Here is a 12,522-nt window from a genome sequence, read left to right as displayed (position 1 = left end):
ATCCAAAATGGAGTTGTTCCAACCTGAGACAAACAGACACCCTCCAATAGCTTCTTGGTACTAGTTGGAGGTTTCTATTTTCTGGGATCAACGCTTCCTGATGGACAATTATGCAAGGCAACAACAGACATCACTTTTTTTTTTGACTGTTGACCTACCAGGTGGATGATGAGCCTCGGGTGGCTTAATAATGAGCCAAATAAGTTTACCAAACTTAGTGTTCTTTGAAGAACAAAATACCCAACACGTTGTTCAATATCCACATAGTAAGTAATTGAATAGTTGAATCGTGGAGTCCCGAAAGTATAAGCTTCCCCCATCGCCAAGAGACCTATGGAGGATCTCTCCGCGTCTCTGGTTTTACTGTATGGAGAAAAGGGTAAATGAATACTTTATCGCGATGAACGCTCAAAAAGGACAATAACCAACCCATCGGTTGGCGTTGATCGCCACGTCGGGACAAGTCGTTGATCATATTTTAATTTTTCTTCTCTATTTTTTTAGAAATTTCTATGGTCTTGAGATTTTCTATCGTTGTGGGAAATCGGTTCTCTTTTCCAAAAAAGTTATGGAAGAAAATTTGGTACCACATGCAATTCGAGCGCGTTATCTGTAGTTATATGCCTCCGAAATGAACCGCATAAAAGCAACGGCGTCAACGCGCGTCCATAATTATGACGTCATATAATTATGACAAGGACAATCAGGTCGGCAGGTTTTTTATACTGAAATTTGAAGATCGTGTGTGCTGCAGCTCCAACCGCGAAGGTCATGGTGATCGGAATGAATTCGTTCTTCGTCACATTTAACCCGCTTCCGTACCATTCAGATCGCTCCTGAAATTGCTCATTTTTATGCCTTGTTAGTTGACGCATTCAAAACAAATCTGGCAACGTCATGCCGACATAATCACCAAATTTCCGCTTGATTGCGTGAATTTTTTCCGATTTCCACGCAACGTGCTCTGCCGTGCCTTGCCAACGAGGAATACCGTATGATTATACAAACTATGCCAAAATTCTGATCGCGCGGACCGAATTTTTAAGAGAATTCACATGAATTTTTATTTGAACTTTCCGGAGGCTTTCACTCACGATTTAATCTGGAAGGTCAAAATTTCACAAAAAAAAATTCATGCATTTCACACCAAAATAAATCTCATTTCAGAGGAAATTTGGCAACTTTCGGATGATCTTACGGCGTTTTTCCTTTAGTACAGGTGACGCCGCTAATCGCGCGGCCGGCGCGTGAAATCAGATTTTTCAGGTCGCGTGACATGTGTTGCCTTTTCTGCCAAGGATGTGTTGATATCAGGGGAAAAGAGAGGGGTTTTCCTGAGATTTGACAATACTGCGAGTGGATGCTGGGAAATGCACCATGTCGCGCCGCGCCGTCACGCTGCACCGGTGAAAATGCGTTCCAGTTTTGGTCATTGTTGAGTATCTGATCGGTGATCAGGGCGTATCTCCGTGGCTTGCTTTAATCATTGTAAGGCTTTCAAAATAGTGGTGTTTAAAAATTGGGAAAAATCATGGTGTCTAAAACTTGGAAAAATTGGGAAATAGCGGGATTTTATCAGAAAATAAAGAGGAATCTCCGGGAAAACAGGGAATTCAATAAGGAATTCAGGTCATAAACCGGGATTATATTTCTATCTCTGGTACGTTTTATTGGTTAGTCAGAATTTGTTACCAAATCTATGAAAATCAATGCGATTATAATCTAAGCACGATCTTGCGACGAGTTCAATAATGCATAAGCATGACATTCAATAAGTTTAATATAAGTTTGGATACATCTTTGGTTGCTCAGGCTATACCGACCTCCAACTTGTGATTATACATAACAATCGTCATCATAAGTGGACGTATTTCTGCCAAACGGAACTATGTGCATTAAGACTCAAGAATGAATGCATAACAAGGCTCACGTCATAATGCATATAGTTCCGTTTGGCAGAAATACTTCCAATTATTAGACTACTTTCTCAAAATACGCCTAAAATTACCTCTGAAATTTCCTGTACTCTCGCCATCTTCCGATCAGAAACCAGTTTATTTCCCAGCTGTACTTTTTTCACAGTTGCTTTTATTCGGCATTAGCAGGTTTGGCTAAACTGCGATGACGTAACATGTCGCTCAATTTTTTATCCCATATTTAAATTGCTGGAGTACGCAGTTTAGTGAGTCATGAGTAGACCGTGTACATGTAATATTTTTCCATATCGCAGCGTCATGGTGGAGGAAGACTCCAGCATGACGAATACCTCAGAAATCGGGAACGATTAAACTGCGTCACGCATAATATCCCCCCTTCCTCCATTTTCTTCTCGTTTATTTCAAAATGCGAATGAGCCCCCATATGTATGCATGCTATCAGTCCCGGGGTATGAAATCGGAACTAAAACCCTGTTTTGACACACGAATAAAACACGTGTTCAAAGATTCAAAATTACATGGAGCTCTGTGGCGAGAAGAAAGTTCAAACTCACTCTTTGATGCTTAAAAATTGAATTCCTGCGATGAATTTTTCGCAGAATATATTTTAAGACTGGTTTCAGTTGAAATCATTAATATCTCAACCTTTTCAAAAACTGCACTTCTCCGACTTGTCTTCCAAACGAGTCAATTCGAGTCAATCGGAAAATTCAGACATAATTTTTTTTACTAAAACTGCAGATCTTTATGTTTAATTCATCACATTTGAAATTTTAAAGGGTGCTCCAGAAAGAAAATTTTAAGAGGAAAGTAGTGAAACCACTTTTAAAACCTCAAAGTTTTACATGTACGAAGTTATATGCGTTTAAAGTTTCCAAATTTCGTCCGACCTTTCCTATTAACTCGATCCACCGTGCGGCTGTGCGTAACCCCGGGAATCGAATCCAGAACCAGGGCCGTGCCATGCCATACCGAACGAAGCTGCCTGCATGCTGCAGTGCTAAGGAAGATCGCCGTGCGAACATTCGAGAGTTGCCAAATTTCCTTCAATAAAATGTTCATTTTTGAGAAGTGTTATGAATATTTTTCTTTGAAATTTTCAGGAACTTTAGGTGAAATTGCGAACAAAAGTATCTAAAAAATTCGAAAGAAAATATTCATAGGTTTACCAGGAAATTCGTGTTTTATCAAAGGAAATTTGGCAACTCTCGAATGTTCATACGGCGTTTTTCCTTAGCACGGCTGCATGGAGCTCACTCCTACGTCACGTCTGAGCTCCTTAACGTCTCGAGTGAACTTTCAAGTTGAGACAATCGACAGCGACAAGGCGGTCGTTGATCCGCGCTCTCGAACGCCGGTTTCGAGTTCCTCGCTTGACGCCGGTCGCGCCGCGTGAGACTCACCGCCCCTCGCCGATTTCGCCCGGATAGTCCAACATGCTTTGCCAAGTATTCGGGGGAAAAAATTGGTGTTTCCAGAAAAAATTAGAAAGAATTCATTCAGCCAGAATCAGCTGAACTGCGTTTCTCACCGACCTTTTCGGACTAAATATTAGACTTCATTTTGCAATTAGGAAGTAAAATTTTCGACTCATAGATAAAAAACTTATCTGCACAAGGGAACTGATGGGAATGGCACATATGTTGTTTCTAAAATGAGCTACAGATTGCAATTCCTCATTGCAAAATGTAGTCCAATTGGATGACATTTGGCAGGGTCAGCCAAATGCTGCCGAATGTCCTATCATGTTTCATCTTTTCACAAGAAAACCGAGCTATATTCTGGCTTGAAATTTTGTGAGCGTATCTTTTTTAGAGTATATTCCGATGAAAATACACTATTGTATAGTGAGGTGTCTTTCACGGAATATTTTGAGATGTTACGTTGTGTAGTTTTCCTTTGAAAAAACGAAAGATTAAAAAAAAATTAGTCATCGGGAAATGCAGTCTTGTGCAGTTTATGGGCAAAAGGCTACTCTCTCAGGAGTGTTACATCGTCACACCGGTGGGTTGACGGTAGATGTCATCAGTTTCCGTCTCTAGATAGGTGTTTGCATGTAAAAGCCAGAACTTGGGGTTCCTCGTTGCAAAGAGTAGTTAGTTTGAAAGAAGCAGAATGGATTCAGTGGGTCACGATACGGAATTTTCGCGCATTACAATAAAAGCGCCTTCAATTCACGAGATAGGCCAGAAAATATCCTCCGATCAGCAATAGTTAGCTCCCACAAGGAGTTGTTTCTTCCTTAGCGTGCGTATGCAGAGAACGCGACTGCTGTTTCTCCTCAAGTTTCATTTTTTTAGAAGAAAACTGAAGAAACAAGACTTATAGCTTAAATTTACCCCACATGAAGAATTAATCCAATAACTCAAGTGAGAGCTTTTCCTAGATTCTTTTTCAAAAATGGAACTAAATGCTTTTAGCTGATTTTTAAAATCCATCCCACTGTGAATTCTTACTTTTCACTCGTATATTGGCAACACTAACACTGAAGCTGCTCATGATCCGATCACTCTTTCAATTCCGACACGCGATCCAAAGTCGCTCTGTTTACACGATTCCCCGATTCTCTGAGAAATAGGAGAATCTAAAAGCACGCTTTTAGTCGCGTCTTCGAGCATGCATTGCCGCTGCTCATCCCAACGGAACCGCGCGCAAAGGAAGTTAAGATACTCCACTTCCGTTTCTCTTTTAACGCAAGTTGAACTTGAAATGAAAAGGGATCCATTTCAGTCTTTTACCAACGTCTATTGTAACATCGAGACGCTGGAAGTGAAACTGTTTTCTTCGACTACCAGACATTCCAGACATCCTGCATTGCCATTGATAAAGTTCACTTTACAGTAGACTCTGGATTATCTGGATTAGTTGGACGGAGTTAAACAGAAAGGAACCAAGCCACATCGGGATCGAACCGAGAAAAAGAGGTTTAAAGTTTGGCTCCTACATAAGACTCAATGTAAAAGATAAACTTCAAGTTCAATTTCTGTAAAATTTGCTCCGAGAAAAACTTTGAATTTTCGGCGATAGGTAGTAGAGCAGTGGTTGAGTTCAAAACCTCTCATGGCTCAATTTTTTCCAAAATGTGGGTTGGTTCCTTTCTGCTTAACTCAGTCCAGTTGGTGCCGGGACCGATCCGGATGAAAAAGAAATCCGGATAAGAATAGTAAAATCAAACACCACCAACCAACACCACAGTATTCTTATTATGTATACATCATGTACATACCAACACGAATTTAAAAGGTTGACGCCAAACTGAACGACTCAATGGTGATTGTGAATGGTAGCCGACAACGATAAATTACAATACAACGATTAAATCGCGCAATGCGTGAAGTATTCATGCAGTCTTGTAGCCGCTAATGTGCGTTTTAGGCTTACTAACCGACTGCACTGCGTTTGGCGTAATGCGAGAAGTATTTATGCAATCTAGTAGGCGCTAATGCGTTCCACGCCGACCTCACTGTTTGGCGCAATGCGTGAAGTATTCCTACAGCCTTGCAGGCGCCAATATGCCTTGCGACCGCTTCTCCGCGGATCCGCTCACTTATCGGAATGCGTACGTAGTCACATGGTTGCAAAATCGATCCGGATAATCCAGAGTCCGGATAATACGAATCCGGATAATCCTGAGTCTACTGTAATTAAAACTCATGTAAATCGTGAATAAATCCTTTCTTGAAACATTTTCTTCAATATGCTAAAAGGAACCATGTAGAAGTGAGTTAAAGCAAAAAGAGTATATTTTGATATTATTTATTTTTATTTAATTTATTTTTTTATACCATAAGTACGTCCAGTTACGCCTAGTCTTGCCTCGCAGCCCACAAAGATTTTCGGACGTTTCTCGATGAGAAGGACAACAAGTAAATTGAAAAATAAATCTAGGATTTATATGTATTGGTCACGATCGAAAATAGTATGGTCACAGTCTTGATTAATGCCAACATTACTTTTTCCTTTCAGTGCAAAGGAAAGTTGGATTCCCAGTCATTCACGTTGAAATCTTTAAGCCCATGAGGTGTCAATTGACCTAGCTTGATGACAATTCGTTCTCGAGTACTTTGCGCTTTCAAAGTTAGTTCGAGGTTGAGGCTCAAGCTCAAAGTTCCGGAATCTAACATTCGGTAAATATCATTGGCTCCTCCTCAGAATTTTGCGAATGGGCTTGCATGATTGGCCCCATGAGTGACCATCAAACATTTTGAGAAAAATGTGCTAAAGCAGCCTAGCACCCCTGGCCAGACCGCCCTACCAGTTTGAAAAACTCTCTCGTCAAGCAGCTCGATAGGTCATGCATCAGTCATCATTATATGAACAATAGTATTTCACAGTTCTAAGGGAAAAGGCCGTATAAACATTCGAGAGTTGCTAAATTTCTCCGAATAAAACATGTATTTTTGAGGCAAGTTATTCATATTTATCCTTGAAATTTTCGGGTATTTTGGATCAAATCGCGAATAAAATTGGTCGAAAAATTTGACGAAAAATATTAAAAATTTTCCCAGTAAATTCGGCTTTTATCGAAGGGAGCCTAGCAACATCTAAAGGTTCATTTATGGCGTTTTTACTTGGCATGGCAGTGTTGCTGTTGCAGGTATCCCGAAACCGTCTTTCGTCGCACCCATTTTGTGCATTGCTATGGACAGCCAGCGCAGGGCCTCAAAAATACTTCGTCTCGGGAAAAGTCATTAACGCGAGGTCTCTAGGTTATTTCGTTCATGATTGCAATGGGACAGCGCCGCGTCTCCGGGATATTTTGTCTCCGGGCGCAATTATAAAGCCGCGGACAGACGACGGCCTCAGCGGAGATGCATAAAACAGTGTTGCTATTTTTCGGGTCGAATTCACTTACTTTCATCACTTGCTATGAAAATGGAGATGTTGCATATGTGAGGGATTTGCGATTTGACTGCTGTTTCTTATGTAAAAGTTCGCGGGAAACACGATGGTGCCACTGGTTTTCTCTGAAATTAACTCCCAAGCTCAAAAAAAGCTCTCAAAGTGAGGCCAAAATGGAGGGGATATCCCGCCCTACCCTGAGAGTCCACCTCTACATCAAGACAAACTCTCCATGCAAAGATAGGGAGCAAATACATCAGCAATGATGCCGTGTTTTCAGTTTTGGAGTCCCTAAATGAAGGCAGGCGGAATATCCCCTCCATTTTGGCCTCACTTTGAGAGCTTTTTTTGAGCTTGGGAGATGATTTCAGAGAAAACCAGTGACACCATCGTGTTTCTCGCGAACTTTTACGTAAGAACCAACAGTCAAATCGCAATCCCTCACACATGCAACATCTCCATTGTTTGAATGCACTCTGAAAAAGACGTTCAGTAAAAGATTCCGAACTTAGGTGCATATTGCACATATCGAACTTTTTAGTTTCATAAAATAAAAAAAGTTAAGAGCTCGGAATCTTTTACCGAACTGTTTTTTCAGTAAGGGTAAAATCGTGCAAAAAAAAGAGATAAATATATGAAATTCATACGATCAAAGTTTCGACTGAGAGGATGATCAGCACGAGGTGGTGGCCGATCTGAGACTCGAAGAGTGACGAGGAGGAAGGTTGCGTTCCTGGACCCACGGGGCAGATCCAGGGAAGTCGTAAAAAGAGGAATGCGACCTTTCACAGGTAAAGCAGGTTGAGAGATCGGTCGCGGCGTGCAGGTATGAGGCGAGCTGATCCTGCCGATTTCTAAGGTGGGAGACACGACTGCGTGCGTTGGGGTAGTGGATGATGCCAAGCATCATACATTTCGAATGGCGGTAGGTCCGTAATTATTGGTCGCGAGAGTTGACGTTCCGACCAGCGTTTCAAGCCCGCAGGCGCCATCGCATTGCACCAAATGCTCCCATACAATCGGCAAAGGCTCAATTTTGAGGCAACTTAAAAAATGAAAAACCTTGCCTAAACATGGCTCCTAAAAATTACCGCGATCCTAATTTTTCTGATCGATGATTTTCCGTCAACCTTTCCAAAGTCACAACTGCAAGTCCTGTTTAAGTACATTTTGCGTATGACTGTTCACTAAATGCGCCGCGATACTTAGGCAAAATTCAATTCGGCTCCTGAAAAATCTTCAGAGGCCTCAAAAAATCGAGCTTAAAGGGTCGAATGGTACTAAAACTCAAAAGTGAAATTGAAACGCTGGTGACAAACCTCATCACATTTTCACTGATCTAAGATAGTTGACCATTAAACCTCGATTTTGCGACTAAAAATTGATCCGATCCCCGGCAAAATGGCAACACCGGTGCAGAAATTCATTCTCATTACTCCCGCATCAACTCCAATCGGGAGGATCCGGCGAGGCTACCGTCAAGTGTATCTCATCCACATTGGCCACCAGGAATGAGAGGGGGCGGGGGGTCCAGAACCATGGGAAAGGCGAGAACACCGTTGCCAAATCGCAGTGTAGTCTCAAAAATTCCCCATAAGAAGCCGTGTAAAAGAAGTCCGATTAAAATGGGAAACGACATCGCCGGAAGGGAACAGGCGAGGGTCCCGAACACAATAGGGGACCGCGGAGAGGGGGGCACTTGGCTACATCCGCTGCCCGCCAGAATCAGGGCCTGGACCGCGCGGCAGATCGCGGTTGAAATCAGTAATTTCGGGCTGATCGGAGCGCGAAAATTGCGGTTTTTCTGCACGACGTGGCAAGCGCGACGACGTCGTGACGTGGTCATTCCGATGGATGACCGGTGAGTCATCGTCTGCGTTGCCGCTACAGCCATTACTGGAACTAGGGGGGCAGGGGGCACCTCCCCCCTGCCCAGAGCCCATTGGACCCTTCACAAATGGATTATTTTGAAATAATTGCGAGACATGCCTTGGAAATTTTATTTAAATTTTGTCGGTAAGACGGCCACAATGACGAAAATTTGGGAAATGAGGTGAAATTGGAGCGAAGTTGGACGTGTTTCTGCCAAACGGAACTATGTGCAATAATACATGGACCCTGAGAGCCATAAGAATATATGCACAACAGGGCTCTCGTCATAATGCACTTAGTTCCGCTCGACAGAAATACGACCAGTTTAGGTAGTACTACATTTCGCGGTCGAATTTCACATCTTAGCCTGACCATTCGGCTTTACTAGCTGTAGTCCCTGATTTTGAACCTTACACAGAGAAAAAAACTTCGCGCATGGGACACTAACTCGAGGTCATGTGGATCTCTGAAGTTGTCGGATCACGCATCCAAAAACTTGATGTCCAACTGCCGAAGGTCGGTTCAGACATCCAAATTACTTCGATAAGTACCGCAGTACCTCAGATGTCTGATTGTGACCCGAACCTTCGGTATGTACCTACGTAGATCAGATGTCTGACCCGAACTTCGGCAGCTAAGCCTCAAATTTTCGGATCTCGAATCCGAAAACTTCAGAGATTCATGTGACCTCAACTTCGGGTCCCATGCACGAAGTTTTTTCCTCCGTATACATTGCCCCAAAATTCAAAATACAATTTTGAAGGGGGAGGGAGCTTTGAAGCCTAAGTTGGACCTTTATTTGAAAGCACCCGCATACCGATCTCTGCCGTAGAAAATGCCTTCTGGTTTCCATCCAAAAGTTGAAAAGTCAATTTTTTGCTTTTTCTCGCTGGCGCTGAGTTTCGTTTATCTCAAAAAGCTGAAAAAGCTCATTTTCATCACATTACGCTCTTTTCTGAGGTGCGACTGCACTCTTGCATCCTATGTTAACTCGACGCGGCAACCCAGGGAGGATGTACGTGCCCACAGACCTGACACCTTAGACATTTTTACCGGCAACCGGCGTGGCCGGCGCTTTGCCGCTTACCGCGCTCAAGCGAGAACCGGTCCGGCTCATTCAGGCGTAGGCAGGTAGTCCCAGCATCCCGGTCCATTGCCCGCCAATTGCATAACTCAGCGTCTGCGCATGCGTCACCCAGATTCTGCGAAATTCCTGCCTCTAACATTCCTCCCAAATCCCGCGTTCCGTTCCGGAACGCCGTGGAAAAATGTACTCGTTGCGGCATGCGCATTGTCTGCGGGTCGGGTTGCCGAATCTGGCGGGATTCCGAGGATTTTCTGTCGTTTCGCGCGAAATTAGCGCGATTTTTTTGTGGAGGCTGGCGATTGAATAACGAATGGCATGGGGAACAATGCGTCTGAAGATTCGATCGTGCCTGTCTAGGCGGAGTTCGGAGCGCTGCATCGATGGCCCTACCTGGGGTTCGAGCTCAGGGTGAATGACCTCCCAAACTTGTCTATCCATAGTGTATCTTCTATTATTTTTCGCATTCCTGGCGGGTCATTCCCCTGGCTGCTCTACGGTTCAACTAAACCATCGATACACTCTCTTTAGATTGTAATTGAAGGGATGAGAGGCAGGGGGGCTGACTTTTATTGCAACGTTCCATCTTTCACTTGAAAACTTATTTTTCCATCTATTACCCTGGTAAAAATTGGCGATAGGAGCTGCGTTTCAAAATACCATAGGAATTCTTATTGTCGGCTAAAGAAGGCAATAGAAAATCATATAGCTGGCTGTAGAAAGCGGAGCAAATCATATAGCCGGGCTATACGAAGCGATAAAAAAGTATACAGCTGGGCTATAGTTCCTATCGCCGGGCTTTACACTTTATCGCCATCGGCTATAAAAGGGTATAAGAAATTGTGTAGAAATTCGTGTGCTTTGGAAAGCATTAAGTTTCATACGGAGCCAACATAATATTCACAAAACACACATTATAATTTCCTTCAATACATATTTTTTTCATCAATTAAAATGAGAATAATCCATACAAGATGTGCAAACATTTCAAAATCATGAGTTGAAAAACGCTGACTCCGCAAGATTATATTGGAGCATAACACAGAGCGGAGCGGCGAGCTGCCAGCGATAAGCGCGCACCAGCGCCTACAAACCTAACTGGGATACTTCACGCATGGCGCAATGCGTGAAGTATCCCTGTTAGGTTTGTAGGCGCTAAGGCGCTTTTCGCGCTGGCTGCCCGCCCGCCACGCCGCAGCGTGCCACGGCGCTTGAAGCAACTATTTCACACCAGATGTATTGCACAGTATCATACGAAATTGAAGGCGCTCCAACATATTAGGAATGGCAGGCATCCTTCAAAAGTACGGAGCTTTCCGCGCAAAATAAATCAAGATACTACAGCCCAAAAATAGAGCGGTAGTCCTAGCATCCGTAATTAGTAACATGTAGCATACACTTTATCGCCTGGCTGTTGCTCAATCGCCATCGGCAATAAAAGGCTATAAGAAATTGTGCAGCTGGCTATAGAAGCTATTGAAAATCTTACAGTCGGCTTTAGGTCTATGGTATTTTGGAACACAGATTCTACTGCCAATTTTTACCAGGGTAACGGGTAGAAATATTATGTTGTACATTACCAAAAAAATTCGTTTAATTGCAAAGAAATTTCAAACGAAATTGTGTAACCATTTTAGAGTTAACAAGTATTAAATGTATAAATGAAACTGTGCAACGTTGCAATGCAGTTGAGCCCGTCTGTTTGACACCTCTATAATTGCCTCTGTGAGTATCCATAGCGGTGTAGCGATATAGTTTTGACCGTTTAGACTTTTGTTTGTCAAAGAATGTTACTCGGGAGGCAAGTAACATAATGCAGCCCGGTTCGCCTTCAAATACGAGGGTAGGCAATTTGACCTCACTGGAGTTCGAATAGTGGTATCGCCTTTTGCTTCTTCGGATTTCGACGAGAAGGTACAAGATTGTTAAGAGTTCAGGCGATCCTATAACCTATTACACTATAACGACCTATATAACGCTGTTATAGATGAGCCAGAAATTGTGTTTCCCCAATGGAAAATGAAGTTAATTTAATTGTACGAATGACAACGCACCGTCTCGGAACCTTAAAAATGCCCAACCTTCATAAAAACGATTGAAAATGGCGCATCAATATCAACTTGGGTCTTCAAGTCTTTTAATTGGATTGCATTTTGCAGATAGGAACCAGGGCATTGCAATGTTGCTAAGATTGTGCAACTTCATCTATTGCGGTATAACGATTTATATGCTGAAAAAATAAGAAATTTACATGGTAATTTTTGTCCTAAATTTACAGTATTTAGCGAATAAGTTAGAAACTGTTCAGAGATAACCAGATGTTCCTTCCAAGACAAAAGGAGCTGCACAATCTTAGCAATAAATTAATGATCCTGGTTCCTTTTTGCAAAATGCAATCCAATGGACCACTAGACAAGGTACGAATTTCAGCATCCTCATTCATGTTTCTTCACCAAAATTTCACGTGAAGCACGACGCGCACAACGAAAATTACTGAAACCAACTCCTAACGGAGATATTAACGTTTTTATTTCACATAGGCTACGAGGAATTTGAACTGCCCGCTCACAAGAAACTCAAAGCTCTACGCGAGTCAAATCGTGCACTGCAACGGTTTCAGCAAGCTTCTCAATCGAGCAATGTTCATTTTCCACCATGAGTTGTTCAAACTATAAGCAATTTGCTACAGCTGAGCCAAAGCGTCAAGATTGAGGTTGCTAGATTTTTATATCGCAGAGACTGTCATGATAACGTTTAGCGCGCGATGTGAGTCACGTAGAGCATTGA

At 42.6% G+C, this 12,522-nt stretch overlaps 1 protein-coding gene across 3 annotated transcripts in view; it reads left to right on the top strand.

The window, feature by feature from the left end:
- The window catches only part of Argk1 (Arginine kinase 1), a 108,063-nt gene that overhangs the window by 52,339 nt on the left and 43,202 nt on the right, over positions 1-12,522 (top strand). Inside the window, exon 2 of one of the 3 annotated variants that reach the window (XM_019046375.2) lies at positions 5,904-6,064. The exons of the other annotated variants lie outside the window; for them this stretch is intronic. Within the exon in view, the coding sequence (XP_018901920.1) occupies positions 5,979-6,064 (86 nt within the window). The 5' untranslated portion in view covers positions 5,904-5,978. The remainder of the gene's footprint in view (positions 1-5,903; positions 6,065-12,522) is intronic. 3 annotated transcript variants of the gene reach the window in all.

This window comes from Bemisia tabaci, chromosome 6 (assembly GCF_918797505.1).
Source record: "Bemisia tabaci chromosome 6, PGI_BMITA_v3".
NCBI classification, from domain to species: Eukaryota; Metazoa; Arthropoda; class Insecta; order Hemiptera; family Aleyrodidae; genus Bemisia; species Bemisia tabaci.
This window is presented reverse-complemented; position numbering and strand designations above follow the sequence as displayed.